This window comes from Halichondria panicea, chromosome 12, assembly GCF_963675165.1.
Source record: "Halichondria panicea chromosome 12, odHalPani1.1, whole genome shotgun sequence".
Classification (NCBI taxonomy): Eukaryota; Metazoa; Porifera; class Demospongiae; order Suberitida; family Halichondriidae; genus Halichondria; species Halichondria panicea.
In genome coordinates, this window is record NC_087388.1 from 4,617,742 (window position 1) to 4,637,210 (window position 19,469).

At 42.3% G+C, this 19,469-nt stretch overlaps 3 protein-coding genes across 3 annotated transcripts; 1 reads left to right on the forward strand and 2 right to left on the reverse strand.

The window, feature by feature from the left end:
* The first annotated feature begins 1,989 nt into the window (after window positions 1-1,989).
* On the forward strand, window positions 1,990-5,073 carry LOC135345492 (prestalk protein-like). Its single transcript, XM_064542909.1, has 4 exons — window positions 1,990-2,227; window positions 2,340-2,543; window positions 2,626-2,820; window positions 3,147-5,073. Exons 1-4 carry the CDS (start codon window positions 1,990-1,992, stop codon window positions 4,991-4,993), a joined length of 2,484 nt encoding a protein of 827 aa, XP_064398979.1. The 3' UTR covers window positions 4,994-5,073.
* Window positions 5,074-5,498: 425 nt separating this feature from the next.
* Window positions 5,499-10,987, reverse strand: LOC135345263 (uncharacterized). Its single transcript, XM_064542677.1, has 9 exons — window positions 10,620-10,987; window positions 10,201-10,306; window positions 9,044-9,115; window positions 8,770-8,890; window positions 8,520-8,615; window positions 8,079-8,373; window positions 7,246-7,371; window positions 6,174-6,438; window positions 5,499-5,955 (listed from the first exon to the last, which is right to left on the reverse strand). Exons 1-9 carry the CDS (start codon window positions 10,712-10,714, stop codon window positions 5,728-5,730), a joined length of 1,404 nt encoding a protein of 467 aa, XP_064398747.1. The 5' UTR covers window positions 10,715-10,987; the 3' UTR covers window positions 5,499-5,727.
* Window positions 10,988-11,135: 148 nt separating this feature from the next.
* Window positions 11,136-19,458, reverse strand: LOC135345257 (uncharacterized). Its single transcript, XM_064542668.1, has 11 exons — window positions 19,270-19,458; window positions 18,877-18,979; window positions 17,616-17,687; window positions 17,205-17,319; window positions 16,564-16,656; window positions 14,228-14,600; window positions 13,395-13,532; window positions 12,633-12,727; window positions 11,989-12,121; window positions 11,710-11,764; window positions 11,136-11,494 (listed from the first exon to the last, which is right to left on the reverse strand). The coding sequence occupies exons 1-11, from the start codon at window positions 19,359-19,361 to the stop codon at window positions 11,264-11,266; spliced, it is 1,500 nt and encodes a 499-aa protein (XP_064398738.1). The 5' UTR covers window positions 19,362-19,458; the 3' UTR covers window positions 11,136-11,263.
* Between the last annotated feature and the right edge of the window lie 11 nt (window positions 19,459-19,469).

Consider the following 19,469-nt stretch of genomic DNA (forward strand, 5'->3'; position numbering starts at 1 on the left):
AGTGGCGTATGATTCGTACTGACCTGTACCAAGGGCGTATAATCTCTTATACGCCCTTGGTACAGGTCAGTACGAATCATAGTATAAAACATTTCTCCACATTCTCATAGTTCTCCTGTTCTCTTGTTCTCATGGTCTCCGCGTTCTCTTGGTTCTCCTGTTCTCACGGTTCTCCATGTTCTCTTGTTCTCATGGTTCTCCGCGTTCTCGTGGTTGTCTTGTTCTCCGAGTTCTCGTGGTTCTCCTGTTCTCACGGTTCTCCATGTTCACATGGTTCTCCTGTTTCCCGCGTTCTCTTGTTCTCAGGGTTCTCTTGTTCTCATGGTTCTCATAGTTCTTTTGTTCTCCACGTTCTCTATATATGTTCTCATGGTTCTCCTGTTCTTCGTGTTCTCATGGTTCTCCTGTTTTCCGGGTTCTCCACGTTCTCCGCGTTTTTCTTGTTCTCTGGGTTCTCCTGTTCTCCGCGTTTTCCTGTTCTCTGTGTTCTCATGGTTCTCCTCGTTCTCACGGTTCTCTGTGTTCTCATGGTTCTCCTCCTGTTCTTCGCGTTCTCATGGTTCTCCGGGTTCTCCACATTCTCTCATTCTCCGCGTTTTCACAGTTTTCTTGTTCTCTGGGTTCTCCTCGTTCTTTACGTTCTCAGATAGCCATTAGAATGTGAGAACAGGAGAACAAGAGAACGCGGAGAACGTGGAGAACCAGGAGAAAGCGGAGAATCCTAAGAACAGGAAAACCATGAGAACGCGGAGAACCATGAGAATGCGGAGAACCATGAGAACACAGAGAACCCTGAGAACAGGAGAACCGTGAGAACAGGAGAACAGAAGAACCATGAGAACACGGAGAACCATGAGAACGCAGAGAACCATGACTCTGAGAACAAGAGAACCATGAGAATGCGGAGAACGCAGAGAACCATGCATGAGAACACAGAGAACCCTGAGAACAGGAGAACCGTGGGAACAGAAGAACCATGAGAACACGGAATACCCTGAGAACAGGAGAACCATGAGAACGTCACAGGAGAACCGTGAGAACGCGGAGAACAGGAGAACCATGAGAACGCGGAGAACCATGAGAACGCAGAGAACAGGAGAACCATGAGAACGCAGAGAACAGGAGAACCATGAGAACGCAGAGAACAGGAGAACCATGAGAATGCAGAGAACAGGAGAACATAGAGAACGCAGAGAGCGCGGAGAACCATGAGAACGCAGAGAACAGGAGAACCATGAGAACGCAGAGAACAGGAGAACCATGAGAACGCGGAGAACCCAGAGAACAGGAGAACCCAGAGAACAGGAGAACCATGAGAACCCTGAGAACAGGAGAACCATGAGAACGCGGAGAACAGGAGAACGCATTATTATCGCAACATAGTATACAGTAATATTATATGCATAGTCAGCATATTTCGTGACATTTACACAAAGCAATAACCAATAATCTACAACCTACCATGCAGACAAAATGTAACAGGCCAGATTCAGTGACAACAACTCAAGGCACTATCGTACGGTGGGACTGTTTTCAATGGAAGAAGGACTCCTGACCCGTTGTCGTCATCCAGCTGCTGCATGTGGAGGAAGGGCGGAGACTAGAGAGACCTCTGAGTGAGTCTCTACAGCCTATTATTATATGTCACTGAAATGTGAGTGTATACACTTTTGAGTTCGTAGCAAGTACTTGCATTGTTATCCTAGCTCACAAGCAAGCAAGCCCCCTGATATTATTAGCACATGTACAGAGAAGTTAGTTGTTTACAGGCCGGTCCACGATGGATGTTGGAATTAAAAGCAATGAGTGTTGAATGGAAAATATCAATGACATTGTTTATGCACTCATATCACCACAACAGCAAATTTTATAATGCATGCAAACAAACCTATCAAACGAAAGTAACAAACATTCAAGCGTTCAATTCCCTAACATATCATAATTAATTTATGTATCATGTAGTGCATATTGCATGTACTTAACTCTCAAATGTATTCACACATTTACAAACACACAGAGATACTCACTTGCCCCTCATTAAGTCCCCCAACTAACGGAGCTATCACATTCACTCCTGGTGCTGACAACAGCAACATTGGACTGGGCTCAGTGGCTACCTACTCTTGTAACCTTGGCTATGTGCTAGTGGGACACACCACCAGAGCGTGTCAAAGCTTATATGGGGGAGCATCGGCAGCTTGGAGTGTAAATCCACCAGTTTGCCAGGGTAAACACAAAATAGCAGCCAGAATAATAATTATACCAGCAGTACAATTAATGGCTTGCGTACTATAGCAAAAAAGATTCGCTAATATACAGCAATTTTATCAATTATGCAGAGGCAGTCTACTGTCCTGTGCTAACGGCCCCTGGTAATGGTAGTGTGACGGTCAGCTCTGGATTCAACCCCCTCAGTGTGGGGTCAGTGGCTACATACTCATGTGACCCAGGCTACGCCCTCCTAGGAACCACCACCAGGAATTGTGCGAACCCAGACAGTGACTCAGTGGGAACATGGACTGGAGCAATGCCGGAATGCGAAGGTAAGGGGGATAGTTACTGATAGGGTATAAAATAATAATTTGCATATCTGAATAATTATAATCACGGTATAACGTGATACAGTCATTCTTTGCGCTGAGTTGTCGGTTCCTGACAACGGCACCCTTGTGATTAGTTCTACTCTGCTTGGTGTGGGTACTACTGCCAGCTACACCTGTAACCAAGGTCATGTTCTGGTTGGTGATGTCACTAGGACTTGTCAGGACACTAGCGGAGGGACTGCTACTATAGGAACATGGAGCGAAAGTGACCCAACATGTGAGCTTGATATAAAGTGTTACTATAATACCAGTATAGCAAGGTAACAAACAGGTGTATGTAATACACACATTTAATACAGATCTAGCACAACATAATGTACTTAGCTTGTAACGACAAATTGCCAAATGCCAGCGGGTATGACTATACGCAGGCGCCTAGTGGGAAAATAATAAGTGCATCGTTTGCTTCATTGCCCCCATGCACTTGAGCCTTGGGGGGTGCCCAACCCACATTCGTTATATATATTCACATGGGCTAGTATGACCCCGCTTCCCGCTCAGCAACGAATTACATATCCACTAATTAATTATGTATGTATGCAGGTGCTGTACCTAACAGAGCTATGATAGATTGTCAAGATACAGCTTGCCGATATGAACAGCTGGTGTGCCCAGAACAAGATAACTGCACCGTAGATTGCTATGACTCAAGATCGTACGCTTGCTTCCAGACTGACGTGTATTGTCCGAGTGGGAGAGGAGATTGTACGCTCAACTGTGACGACTCTTACGCCTGTCTACAAGCTAACACAACATGCCCTCAGGGAGACTGCATTGTGAACTGCCTGAACGACTACACCTGTTTGAGCTCAGCTTTTGAATGCTCTGGAGACAACTGCATCTTCAACTGTCAGAGACAAGAGTCGTGTTCTAATTCAATCATGGAATGTGCAAGTGAAAATTGCACAATGAATTGTGTTGGGAGCCGATCTTGTATTGGACTAGTAACTACAGAATGCTCAAGAGATAACTGTCTCTACAATTGTGCTGGGAGTAGTTCTTGTAATACCTTAACTACTGAATGCTCGGGAGATAACTGCCTCTACAATTGTGCTGGGAGCAGTTCTTGTACCAGCTTGACTACAGAATGCTCAGGAGATAACTGCCTCTACAATTGTGCTGGGGGAGGTTCTTGTAATAGCTTAACTACAGAATGCTCAGGAGATAACTGCCTCTACAATTGTGCTGGGAGCAGTTCTTGTACTAGCTTGACTACAGAATGCTCAGGAGATAATTGCCTAGTAGACTGCCTGTCTTACTCATGCCAACGCTCAAACATTCAATGCACGAGTGGTAACTGTACGGTAAATGGCAGAGGTTACTATTCTCTTCGATACTCAACAGTTTCTTGCCCACCAGATGGACTGTGTGTTGTCAACTGTACGGATCGATACGCTTGTCAAAACTCCCAGCTCACATGTCCCAGTGGAGGAAACTGTGTTTTTAATTTCCATGGGGACCGTTATTCTTCTGATTATCGTTATGATGATTATATTGGAAGGTACACAACTATTTCATGCCAAGATAACAGTACCTGCAGTATCTACTGTAGTGGCCGAAACGCAAACAATGACCACCAATGCTCCAGCTCTCGCATCACCTGCTCAGAGAGTGGGGACTGTAGTGTAGAGTGCAGTGGGTACTACTCTTGCCAGTCTTCAACCATTGTCTGTGGTCGTGACAGAGAGTGCTTGAGTTGCAGCGGCTCGTCCTCTTGCTTCCGTGCAACCATCACACTTCCTAACATTGATAGAGCAAACTTAAATTGCACTGGATCGTCCTCATGCCGGATAGCAAGAATCACCTGTCCAATTAACAATGAATGTGCAATAAATTGTAGCAGCTCGTCTTCTTGCTACGGTGCAACCATTACACTTCCTATCACTGAGACAGGCAGTTTAAGTTGCACTGGATCTTTCTCATGCAGGAGTGCAAGAATAACGTGCCCAAATAATAACACCTGTACGATCAATTGTGACGGCCAGTCTTCTTGCAGTAGTGCAACCATCACACTTCCCAACACTGGCACAGGAACTTTAAGTTGTACTGGCCAGTCTTCTTGCAGCAGTGCAACTATCACACTTCCCAATATTGATACAGCCAGCTTAAATTGCACTAGTGGAAGCACATGCCAGAATTCAAGAATCACCTGCCCAAACAACAACAATTGTACAATACATTGTGACGGCCTGTACTCTTGTAACAATGCCGGAGTGACCTGTCCCACTGGAGACCACAGCTGCAACATCCTCTGCACTGACCCACTGTCCTGTCAAGGCTTGAGTATCACCAACACACACAACGTCTACCTACAATGCTGCGGTGGTCTGTCCTGTGCCGGAACTACTGTCACCCCATCCTCAACAGAGTGTCCATACATACACAACTGATTTAAGAAAGCATCGATTAAATAGAACTTCTTTATAGTACTGCATTAGTGGAACGAATATTAGAACTATAAGATGAACATGTTTATTACTGTCAGATAAATATGTCATGTCTTCAAGTTAGTTTTGTTACCCTGTTAGATATTTATATATTAGTTTGATTAGTGGTGTTTTTGTTTATTGCCCTGTGTTTAGCCGCTTTTAACAAACAGTACTCCGGTCATAATCTGTTGTTTGATGATATAAGAGAAATCATATCTCTACTATTTTGCTGTTTATAATTAATTAGTGGTAATTACAGAGATCGCTGAGGTACAGGAACGATTCGAGGTGAATACACTTGTGCAACAATTGGCCTGTAAACAGTAATAAATTATAGTTAAGTACACCCTATAACAATATCTTTGCATGCATAGGTATACCATATTCCAGTACGCTGTTATATCTTGTGTGATCATGCTGAGAATTAATGTTGGACTTATTTGAGTGCATGAACTTGGACCCATTTTCGAGTTAGGTACAAAAGCATCATATATGCATGCAAATTAATGCACAAACATAACTACAAACAAGAAATTTTGAAGGCTCCAAAAAACCTGTTAATGGAGGCAAAAGCATAGAATGCAGTTTTGTTGAAACTCATAATAAATTATTACGAACAAATGTTCACCTATAGAAAATACACTAATCAAATCTACTATATAATTGTATCTCATCTCTAGCAACATAGTTAGTCACTAATGAAGGTTCTCCACCGAGACAGTTGGGGATCTCGGATCATCAAACGTGTCGAGACTCTGTAAACTAAATGCAGCCACATAGGACACGTACAGAAGTAACAAAAGGACGAGAACCGAGATCACACCCATCATGGAGGGCATGTCAATGTACCCCTGACACTGGTAGGCGGAACCAAACACAAACTGGTTGTCTTCATTCAATTTCACCCGTGAAAATGCTTGGACCTGCATGTGTGTGTGTGTGTGTGTGTGTGTGCGTACAGAGGCAGTACATCATCGGGGAGAACATCCATGCATATGCTTAGTATAATTAATTATTATAGCAGCACTTAATAATTAGGCATACGATTTGCTATAGCTATATATCATAATCTATATACATGTAAAATTCCTTAACTTCGTGCATTATAGTTTCAAAACCCAGTATTGCTACATGCACCCACATGTATTCCACCCAGCTGATAACTGTCGTTGCTCTCGGCAGTAGAAGCTGACACAAAAGTATTCAGCGAACAATTCCCACAAGAGTAAGAGGCCGACTGAGGAATCGAAAATTTTGTGAAGATGTTTTTATCAGGTCGGTTTCGTCGATACTCCGTTACTTCGTGAGGTTTGTCTCCAGCATGGAGTTTCATGGTCCAGAAACCACAGCCGACTCCGTTGTTCTCACTGCCCTTCTGGTTACAGGTACCATTCTCAAATGTAAAGCTGCATAGACAAGTTTTATAAATTCTTAGTTAATAATTATAGTCATTATGCCTCGGTGCGCATGCGCAAGCGAGGCATACGGTATAGTGTGTTTGTGTGTGTGTGTCTATAGACTGCTACAGCTGCTCAAGGATAATAAAGTGCAAGTAAGAGTTTCTATAGGCTTCTAGTTATGTTTTCTTGGATTTTAATTCGTGGATATGCAAAATAATGCTTCGTTCTCAAGTTTTGCTTACTTGGAATGCCATTGCAGCCTTTTCAGAAGAGCACGTAGCCAAACTTGTTTACCGAGTGTTGCTACTCTACTTAGTAGTTAGCTCTGCACTAGAACGCTAGCTATTGGTAGCTGCAAGACTAGAGTGAGAAGAGAGCTGCAAGGCTCTGCTGATGGCGGCAGCCATTAATTTTAGACTTGAACTTTTGGCATCGATCGTTTTTAACAACAATCATGGTCGATCAATACCCACTCTTTGAGTTTGCACGCAGTAAAATTGAAAAAATGTTCATCATGTGTATAAAATTAAGCTATTAGTATAGCTTTATGTTATGTAGCTTTGGCATCTTCACCGAGACATCAGCACCTGCGGTGCTTTCATTTAGTTCCTAAAATTATAAGTGACTCTGATATGATCCTATCATCACCCCCCCCTTACTATACAAGTATTATATGATGTAGTGCATAATAGAGATCTAACTCGCTTTCTGTAACTGCTACTCAGTATGGTTCTTTCTTGAATTACTAGACATGATTCATAAAGTGCTCAATTTACTTCTATATATAATTAAGTGATATTACAGACAACTCACACTAGAGACTTGCGGATTGGCTTTTCCCCATCAGCGCTGGCGTTACCCTCTACTCGGAACATAATGAAGGCAAACGTTGTGTTGGTCTGGAATCCCTCAGGCAAACTGTCAGTGCTGTTGCAAGACCTGTACGGTGGATGTGTGTATTGTGGAATGGAAGGGTGATGATTATGGTTATAGGTACATGTACAATGTGGTTAAGACAAAAATGTCTAGGTACCTATTGGATGAGGCCAACTGTACATGTACACTGTTAAAAATGGGACACGCTAAGTGTCACCCCCATTTTTAAACAGTGTATAGCAGCGATGAGTGGCCATAATAATTATCGATAGTTCTTTCAGATCACTATTTTTCAAACCATATGGAGTAACTTGAGATAAAATTAATCTTAGTCTAAATTTTGTGACCTAAGCTGGAATATAGAACTCTCAAGCCGTGGCCTAAACAAAGTTGTACCACAAGTGTATTAGTAAATTTGTAGACTAAGAGCATCAACGTACTGTAATAAACAGAGACAGTTAGACCACACAAACTCAATTATTACTTTCTCATTCACTTCTTGCTACAGACTGGATGCGGGTGGGCGGTCAATATTCATTATTGCCTTCCACATAATTATATGGATGACTTCATTGATATAATTATTATAAGATCAGCAATATGAACGTGTAAGCGGTGACATCCAGTGGGAGCGGGCGTGGACGAGAAACTAACAATTTGAGGTTTGTGTGAATATTGACACCAATGATTATCAATGTATACTATTGCTTAATCATGTATACGCATGCTCACTAACAACCTATCTACTCTCCCCTCCCCCTCACACTCACCCTCTCTCATACATGATTCCATTCTCCCCATTTCCGAGTAGGATGGTGGTGTTCTCAGTGACATAGAGTATGTTGCGACTGGTGAAGCAGAACACAATACAGCTGGTGTAGTTGTACTCGTCCTTTACTTCATAGCACAGCGGTGAGCCTGTGTTTTGCGTGTACTTAGTGTATTGTTGTGCAGTGGACCGTTTCTGAGGGTGTCTTTTGGTAGAAGAGTGGTCACTAGTGTAGAAGATTGCGTATTTAACAGAGGAGTGGTCCAATAGAGCTTTCACTTCAGCTAGGAGCATATCTGCATTAAGTAAACTCTTTAAAGTTGACTTTAAAATAAGAATTATTCCTTCACAGGCCAATGGAGAGGTTGACTAGCTTAGCGACTTTATAAGTAAGAAAGTAAGATTATTATACAGTTATAGTGGACATATTTGATTGACTCACCATGTGCTCTGAATGTATCCTCATCATTCCCTCCGGACAGTTCTACCACCACAAGGTGTGGGCCATCACCTTCCAACTTTGATATCTGAGACACATCTAAAGCAGAAACAGAGAAAACAATTCACTTTAAAAGTTGTAAATCCACAGGTTGCATGCAATGTATGTGCATGTGTTTTCAATGAATGATGTGGTAGCTAAATCTCAAGATGGCAAAATCATTACCTATCAGTACTTTGTTTGGTGTTTTTACCTTCGCCTTTGACAGTGATTGGTGTGGTATCCATGGCAAAGCTGAGAGACGAGGTGAGCTCAGAGGCTGGCTCTCCACTGACCCCAGCAGAGAAGGAGGAGACAGATGACGACAAGAAGTCCTGCATAGTGTGTTAGAAACTTACAACAAATTTGCAACAGAAAAGGAATACAAAATGCATATAGGCCAATAAAATACAATGGAGCTGCGAAAAAATAACATCAATACTTGCCAATCGTGAGATGCTGCATCTACACCAATGTCACTGTCTCACCTGGAGATTTGAGAGAGCAGCATTCTTTTCTCCGTACACTCCACCATACTTGGCTATGTCATCAAAGCTTAACTGTATAATAAACAGAAAAGGAACAATATAGGAACAGTATTGTAGGTATTTAATTGGTTGCACCATGTGATCATGTAAAGATGCTCAGGCCATTGCTGTGAACATAATACAAATGGGTTTCATATTGTCTGCATGTCTTCACAAAGCATTCAACCTTTTTCGTATATGCCCTCTAAAAGTACAGTGGAACCTCCATAAAATGGACACCATTGGGGAAAAGAGGTGGTCTTCCTCGGGAGGTTTCAATTGCCAGCTATGTATGCTCTCTGAGTCATTTCTTGCTGCAAATGATTCCTGGGGCTTTGCTAACTGCTTCTTTAGCTCATAAAGCTTTGAAAAGGCTGTAGGGACAAGCTATACAGCTAAGTTTTTTCACGATTGTGCAAAATACAGTGGAACCTCCCCATTAACGACCACCTCCAAAGAGCAACCACACGCTATATAACGGCCAAGAGCTCAGGTCCGGATTGAAACTACAATGACTTCAATGTAAAGCAACCTCTCAGGAGCGACCACCTCTCTACTCCGTATAACGAGCAGCTTTCTAGTCCCCACTAGCTTTAGCAATGGAAAATAACCTCCCAGAACGGACAGCCACACCCAGAATTAGCAGAAAATTATTCCTGAGATAGCATTATTTTGCACAATCGTGAAAACCTGGCTGTAGCTTGTCTCTACAGCCTTTTCAAAGCTTGTATGAGCTAAAGAAGCAGTTAGCAAAGCCCCAAGATTCATTTGCAGCAAGAAATGACTCAGAGAGAATGCATAGCTGGCAATCGAAATCTCCCAAGGAAGACCACCTCTATAACGGCCAAAAGGCTGTTCCCCAATGGTGTCCGTTTTATGGAGGTTCCACTGTAATGCTCTCTGTGAGGGGACTAGAAAACTGCTTGTTATACCGAGTAGAGAGGTGGTCGCTCCTGATAGGTTGCTTTACATTGATAGTTTCAATCCGGACCTGAGAATTAATTTTTTTTAAGCATGTGGTTGCTCCTTGGGAGGTGGTTGTTAATCGTTCCACTGTACACTGTAAAACCGTTATAGAACCAACCAGTATACTATGTATGGCACCAATTTTAACCTACCTTTTCTGCCTTCATCACTATGGCAATACTGAACTCTTGGATATCCACCTGAGTGAGGACTGTGTCCACATCGCCATGGGAGATTGGGGTAGAGGGCAGGGAAGGACTGCAGGGAAAAAGCTTGCAATTAACACTATTTTCTAACACTGAATAAGGCAGACATGAAGGAAAAATCTTCTAACTATAGCCAAAGATTGTAGTAGTCTGACACCCGCCATAGCAGACAACCATGCATATACAGACTTATGTAAAGCATGCAGTGTGAGACAAAACAATTCGCCCCCAGAAACGGTGGCATTCTGCTACGTTATCACGCAAAAGAAGAGTGTATATAATTATATAGCTATAGCTATAGAGATCATTGTGTGAGTTAGTTTGACTATAGTTATACGGTCTATGCAACTTTAATATAGACTCACCAGTTGGACAAGGCCAGTAGTGGTACAAGGCTCTCCCTGCAGCAGCAAGACGCTGTTAGTGTTAGCACTAGAATGGATACAACAGTACTCTTCATCTTGTGCACGCAATACAATGTAGCCACTGCTATAGCTACCAAAATCCTTCAAGACTGAGGCTGCAGCTATCACTTCTTGTACCTGATGAATCCAGTGAATGACTGCATAATAATATGTCACTGACAATGACAATGACATCAATGCAGTGTTTTGAATGGAGCTATTGTAGAGTAACATCATCAGTGGCATTCTGTGAATTGAACCTCTCTACATTGTTAGCTACAATGATTCTTTTCTTAGTCGACCCTGTTAATTCTTGTTGTGCCCTTAAAGATCGTTTCTATTCTAAACGGTCGTCGATCATAATAATAACTTCCTTTATACACATGTGAGTGCACCGCCCATAACCAAAACTGCAGCAGGCCCATGCAGTGGTAGATAGAACACACTGCTGCTGGCATGTGCCTTCACAATAAACAATTAAACAATTATAATAACTCATGTACGACGAAGCATATCATGTATTCCACACAAATAAAACACAGGCAACCTAAAAACATGTATATAATAGCATTGTTTCTAACAACACGCTTCAAACATCTCAAAACTTAGTGCAAGATTTCAAATTTGACAGTCTCGCCTCTCGGATCATCAAAACGATCGATTGTCTGTATACTGAATATGAACACAGTGGAGAGGTAGAGGATGACGAGGAGTATGAGCACAGCGACCACACCCATTAGAGACGACGTCCCAAAGTAACCCTGACAGTTGTAGGCGGTGCCAAAGCGTAGGGTCAGTGGAGTCCCCATTACCTTGAGAGACGCAAATGGTTGCACCTACGCAATGTGTGTGAGGGGGTTACAAATTACGCTGAAATATTAATCTGCAAAGAATAATTAAAAGCACAGTTACAGATATGTAGAGAAGTAAACATTTCAGCTTAAGACGGGCTTTGGTCATTGCTTAAAATAAGAACCAGAAAAGGAAATAAGAGGTCCTAAGAATGTTTTAAGCACGCAGTACAAGAGCATGACCCACAGTGCCCGCCCACCTGTATGCCGGCGTGTTGGTAGGAGTCGCTCAAATTGCCCTCAGTTCCCACAAACCTGAGGAAAGATGTATAAAGTATAACCATGCAGTCATTGACAACTGAAAGTGAAAGTAACAAGAGTCGTTTTGCAACTATGTACAATGTACATCTAATTATAGGTTTAATGGCTGCATTTTTAGTATAATTAAGGCCTCAAATATAATATTCGTAGTGTGCAAGTAACTGTAATTAAGCCTTCATTGCTGTATAGATGGTGACCAAAATAATTATGACGCCCACCTGTTAAGAGTGGAATTGCCACAGGCGTAGGAGGTGATAGAGGTTTGGGAGCGGGTCAGCGGTATGGCCAATCGAGAGTAGATTTTCTCGGAGTGATACTGAGTGTGAAGCGTCAAATTCTGAGGACTTTCACCTGCATGCATCGTCCGGGATACATGAACAGTGAGAGTGTATTGGAACAGAAAGCTATAATTATATGTGTTTAATATCATGGTGATCCTTACCAACTTGTGCCTCAAGGCTAGGTATTGGAGCAGATAGCTACAGATTTTATACTGTCATGTACATGTACATGTACGTATTACATATAGCATTAGATCGAAATTTACAGACACAAGGCGAGCTGCTAGAAAGTAGAAATGATACTTTAAAAACTACTACATTTCACAAACTAACGGGAGATGTTATACGAGACAGATAAATGCGTAAGAATGCAAGTTAGATAAAAAGTGCAGACTCAGCAGTTTGAGTGGGATTGGAGTTTACTGTGTAACACACATGTAGGCAGTGTACATGTGTGCATACTTTAGTGTACACGCCCTCCGATGCACACTAAAGGGTCACACAAACTTGGACAGCTATTTCATAGATGGAGTACAGTAACCATGGGTCCTGTAACCACGGGTCAACACTATCTAGCTCACCAGCAAAGAAGTGCATTGTCCAGAATCCACAATCCAAGGTGGAGGCGTTGGATGCTGTCGTATTGCTTTTACACGCTTCTCTCATAAATGTGTATCTGTAGGAGGGAGGAGGGGAACAATCTATTTAAGCCAGTAAACATAATTATACAAAATCTGAACAGGACAGTTGATCTAAAAACACAATTCAACAATGAATATACCGTATTAACATTTGCGAACTTTGTGATAGTGATCATTTCGCAACAATTAAATCCGCAAAACCTGCTAGTAAATACAAACAATCCTTGCCAAAACGCAATAGTTAGATCGCAAAGGGTCAAATTTTCTGCTGATTTGGCTCATTCGCAAAAGTTTTTCACCAGCAAAATATTCTAGTAATACGGTATCCATGGCCCAATCAGCATGTATGCATGTATGTACAGTACTGGCTAGAGTAAGGAGTTGTGCAGAATTTACAGGTACAGTACATGTACTTAAAATTCAACACACTCCATTAAATCATGGGCCTTCAAATGTGATAATTAAGTGAAATCCATATTTATTATACATGTACAGTGTTAGAAACAATTTTTTATTGACTGTATGGTCAAATGTCATTTGTGCCTGGTCGTACTGACCAGACACATTGAGGAACACATAGAGGAATGCATGTATGGTCATTCTAATGAAAGGTCCGGTCAACGACCGATAGCAGTGAGTAATTTCTAACACTGCATGTACACGTAGGAATGAATGTGTGAACAGCCCCTCCCACACACTCACGCCAGGGTTTTGTAGAACGTGTTGTCGTCAGAGGAATTGCCGACAGTGAAGGTGACGTTAAAGGCAATATAGGCAAAATCGGTGCCTGTTTCGTTATAAAAGTCAATGAAGCCTTCAGCGTTCGTTGTGCTACAGGAACTGTGGAGACGAGGGAAACAATGAAAACATGAGATCTAATTAAAGGGAAGATGTACATGTACTGTACATAATACACTACGTACATGTACATAACTGTAAGTTCCCTACTGTCTACACTGTACAGAGATCTACTAGAGTCATACATTAGACCTGTACACAATGTGATGTACTTCCCAGAACTATTTCATGAATTATTTCTAAGGAGCCGCCCTTACAAATAATTATCATAAACTGCTGGTTAGGTCACTGTTTAGAATTACTAATTAACGCTAAAATCGGCTATGTTATAACATCCAGTTATATAGCGTACTGATAGCTAGCAAGCGCTGGAGTAGTTACTCATGAGCAGTGCAACAGTATATATAATAATTATACGCACATAAAATAATAGAAACAATGTCTCTCTTTCTCCAAAAATAAAAAGTCATGAATAATTAAAGAGCATACATTGCATCGTAACCATAACTCACCCTAACCCTAACCATGCAGAGGAAGTACGACATGCAGGAGACTTGATTAGCTGACTCAGCATTAATAAACCTAGGCCTACACGTGAACAGAATGTAACTAAAGTGCTCCATCAGCCTAACTGCTCCTGCATGTCGTACCTCTCAAGCCCTACACAAGAACTTTGACCTCATACACAGCACTCATTATCAACTCACAACAACACACAATAGTGTAAACCAACTCACCCGCTCAGCATAGTGAAAGCATCGTTAGAGGTGTTCGTATTCATAGCCACACCCACTATTGTTGTATTGCTGGATATCTTTTTTTTGTACTCAATGTGTGGGGTCATACAAAACAGGAGACAAGTTGTACAGTTTGAAGAAGTATTTAAAGAACTACAAGACGCCGCATCATTCACGAGTGGATAGCAGAGGACATTACTTTTGTCGTTTGGTTTTAGCACCGTGTCCAGGTTATCTTCAAAAGCAGCCCTTCGGACAAGGTCAGGGTTCAAAGTTTGGTAGGCAGGGATGGAGGTGTGGTCAGCAGTGTAGAAGATTGTGTAGCGAACGTCTTGTTTGTCAAGCGTTGAGACAGTCTTGGAAATGATGGCATCTGAGGAAAAAAGTACATATCATGTAATAATTATAATGTACTGGACATAATTATTACACGAATTATTATTACCGAGCGCCTTAACACGAGGCAACTACTACTCATCGCATCTCAGTAAACCTTATGTATGTACATTCGTATGTCGTGCTCCAACTTCGTTCAGACATAACTATAGGAATATCACGCTTCAGAAATCGCAGAATTGGGTGTGGCTACTTTTAGTTATTACCATACTCACCCGAAAATATGCCCTCTTCGAATTTAAGCCCACCCCCCTAGCCAGAGGAGGAAATGTATTGCAGAGGTATTTTCTATCTCAATAATACGCCCTAAAATTATGGCAGATTCAACAATAGCTCCTCAACATAGCTCTGTATAAGCAAAAATTAGACACAGATGATGATCTACTGACAGTTAGTGTTCCAGTTCTATGTCGCAAAAGCGTTGCAGAAGAGACTGACCAAAGCTATAGCTGCAGAAGAGACTGACCAAAGCTATAGCTGCAGAAGAGACTGACCAAAGCTATAGCTGCAGAAGAGACTGACCAAAGCTATAGCTGCAGAAGAGACTGACCAAAGCTATAGCTGCAGAAGAGACTGACCAAAGCTATAGCTGCAGAAGAGACTGACCAAAGCTATAGCTGCAGAAGAGACTGACCAAAGCTATAGCTAGCTAGAGATCTCCTTGTTAATAACCAGTACTTTTAAGAGTCCCCCATGATTTTGAAGCAAGAGTTCTGTACAAAAGAGAAGCTACGTACCAGCTAGCTATAGCTGTAGCCATAATTATAGTATCTATCTATACAGTAGCTATAAGAGTATCACATGGACGAAGCCAACCACAGCAAAGTGTACTCATAGAAACAGAAAACAGAGATCTGGAAAAATCAATTCTGACCAAATGAATTTCATAGATCTACGCATAGATATGTCCTCTCTTAAAAATACAACTCTGCGGGAGGCATTTCATGTGTATATCTACATGTAGCTAATACTGATGTACACGATTACTAGTGTGTACATGCGAATTAACCCATATAAACAGAATTTAAATAACGATGCATACGTAGTAAAAAATGAATTGAAATCGAAAGCCTCAGGCACTCCTGTATACTCTTCCAGTCACTAATCACTACACACGGGTTTACTACGTATGCATCACCTGGCTTTGCTTTATTCTACCAACCCACAGCTAGGTCACCAACCCACAGCTAGGTCACCAACCCCAGCTAGGTCACCAACTGATAAGCGGTCACTAATTGATGTACCTCTAGCAGATTACCAACTGAGATAGTGAGATAGTGAGATAGTAACCTACGCAGGCCACTAATTACGTTAATAACCTACGCCAGATTTTTAGCTACAAATGTACATTACTAGTGGCCACGTCAAAGGTTGAATATTCTCACAAAAATATGTGTTTGCTGATAACAAAATAATGCACTTGTCAAACTAATTCTCCAACCCTTCCCCCCCCCCTACCAGGATAGGCAGGGATTAGACTTGAAATTGCTTCCCTACCAGGGGACTTAGATGTCCAATGTGTACTAGGAACTACCAGGGCAAATAACATGCCCAAAGGTATAGCCTGGGATTAGATCATGTGATTGGTCTGATCCCCACCTATCCCCGGTAGGGGGTGGGGTGGGGCATTAGTTTAACAAGTACATAAATAATCCTACTTATGTTACTACAGGTCGTACATGTAGCAACCAAAAAGTCTGTCACGTTATTAAGGTAATAGGGGCGTAATAAAAGTCCGAGTCCCTTCCATGTTATTGTTATTACACAGTCGCGTAGCCTCAAGACATGATTGGGTACAGGGTTGTCGTGACATCATGAGAATCCTCGTGTTCCATTTAAATATACAGGCAACTCGCCCTCATGCTTGTGTCTGTATATTTCATAATTCTCTTGCTATAATTATCCATTACATAATGATATTAGTATAATTATGAGCTCACCGTGTGTTCTGAAGGTTTCCTCATCGGTTCCTTGAGGTAACTCTACCACATACAACTGCTTAGACTCAGCCTCACTCTTCAGTTGGGGAATATCTGCACACACACACACACACACAAAGTAATTAGGAGAATGCATTACGTCCGCCATACATGTACAGGTCACAAAGAACTTGGAACCGTCAATAATAATTATAGTTACACTTATAAACACTGTATACATGTACCGTAGCAGGTAATTTTCGTTGGTGCAGAAACAATCCAGATAAATATTTCATATTCTCTACAGCTCGGAATGGTGACGTGCGTGTACATGAGGAACTTATTGCACATTATTTTTGGATTAATGCTCTAAATACAAATAGAAAATAACTACGGTACATGTACATATTCTAATCTTAAAAATCATACAAATGCCAGCATGAATGTCTTGGTAATTGGAGCCAGAGGGGGATATCCCCCTTTCCCCCCCCTGTATGACACCCTTGGCCCCATACTGATTGGTAATACTCATCTCTAGATCTTACAGTTTAATGTGAGGCTATACAAACAATGCGTTTCAGGAGACACAATTCTGAGGATCAATGTCATGATGATGTACACCACAAAAGCAAAATACACGTTCAGCCATAGCTCTGTCTTACCAGTCACAAACTGGGGACGAGCATCCATGATAAAGCTGAGAGATGAGGTGAGCTCAGAGGCTGGCTCTCCACTGACCCCAACAGAGAAGGAGGAGGCAGACGACGACAAGAAGTCCTGTCATAGTGTGTTTGTGTGTGGTGTGTGTGTTTAAGGGGTAAGGATTAATAAGGAGAATATAATTTCAATAAATTATGGTTAGCTTGAATAACGAATTGAAACCACGCCCATATACAATCTTTACCAAGCCTAGTTGTCGACCTAGCATTATTTTAGAGACAAATCAGCCTGGGACCAATGCTAACTCGCTCTAGAATTACTACTGAGTACCAATGCCTGTTGCACACTGTAAACGTGGGGTCAATTAGTGGTGGGGCAGAAGGATATAATACTGCCAAGAGAAGCAAACTCACCTGGAGATTTGAGAGAGCAGCATTCTTTTCTCCGTACACTCCACCATACTTGGCTATGTCGTCAAAGCTCAACTGTGGACAAAAATTAATGAGAGTAGAACGAGGTAAATGTTTAGCCGTCTCGATAAAAGTACAGTGAGCACACACACACACACAAACAGTACTGTACTAGCAAGTCTACTACATGCAGGTGGAGTGGGCACACACACACACACACGAACAGTACTAGTACTGTACCAGCAGTCTACTACATGTAGGTGGAGTGGGCACACGCACACGCACACGCACACACACGAACAGTACTGTACTAGCGGTCAACTACATGTAGGTGGAGTGGGCACACACACACACCAACTGTACTGTACTAGCTGTCAACTACATATAGGTGGAGTGGGCACACACACACACACGAACAGTACTGTACTAGCAGTCAACTACATGTAGGTGGAGGGGCACACACACACAGGAACAGTACTGCACTACATGTAGGTGGAGTGGGCACACACACACACACACACACACACACACACACACACACACACACACACACACACACACACACACACACACACACACACACACACACACACACACACACACACACACACACACACACACACACACACACACACACACACACACACACACACACACACACACACACACACACACACACACACACACACACACACACACACACACACACACACACACACACTCACACACACACACGACAGTACTGTACTAGCGGTCAACTACATGTAGGTGGAGTGGGCACACACACACACCAACTGTACTGTACTAGCCGTCAACTACATATAGGTGGAGTGGGCACACACACACACACGAACAGTACTGTACTAGCGGTCAACTACATGTAGGTGGAGGGGCACACACACACACACGAACAGTACTGTACCAGCGGTCTACTACATGTAGGTGGAGGGGCACACACACACACACGAACAGTACTGTACTAGCAGTCAACTACATGTACGTGGAGTGGGCACACACACACACGAACAGTACTGCACTACATGTAGGTGGAGTGGGCACACACACACACACACACACACACACACACACACTCACACACACACACACACGAACAGCACTGCACTACATGTAGGTGGAGTGGGCACACACACACACACACACACACACACACACACACACTCACACACACACACACACGAACAGTACTGCACTACATGTAGGTGGAGTGGGCACACACACACACACAAACAGTAGAGAAACTTACTGAGCTGGACTTTAAAAGAATAGCAACGTCTATTTGATCCATCTCGACATCTCTCAGAATGCTACTAGTGTCAGACGCACTTTGTACCCCCGAGAGAGAATCACTGAGGGTATAAGAGATTCAGACTAGCTTCGTGATGAATGATCATAGCAATACAAACGATAAGGGTAGTATACACAGTGTGTTAAATAATTTATATACGTGTACATTGTACGTTAATATAATTATTTGTACGACGGTGCGCGCGTAGTGTCTACTAAGTGGTCTACATCTACGTACAATGTGCACCTATTCATTTAGTGTGCTCAAAACATGCTCAACACATAATTAATGACATCTCACATCATTTGAATAAGTATCAAACAAACCACCATTGATATTGATTGACCTCACCTGTTAGACCATGCTAGCAACGGTACTAGCTGCTCAGCCGAGCTGGAGCTCAGCACACACAGTAGAGCCAACCCTAGGGACAATTTTAACATCTTGAATGATCGAGCCTTTGGTACAGAAGTATTAAAGGTTCTAGGTACGTAAAGAGATGTCTTTCTTGCATCAGCTTGATCACAAGAGAACAGAAATCACATGACTTG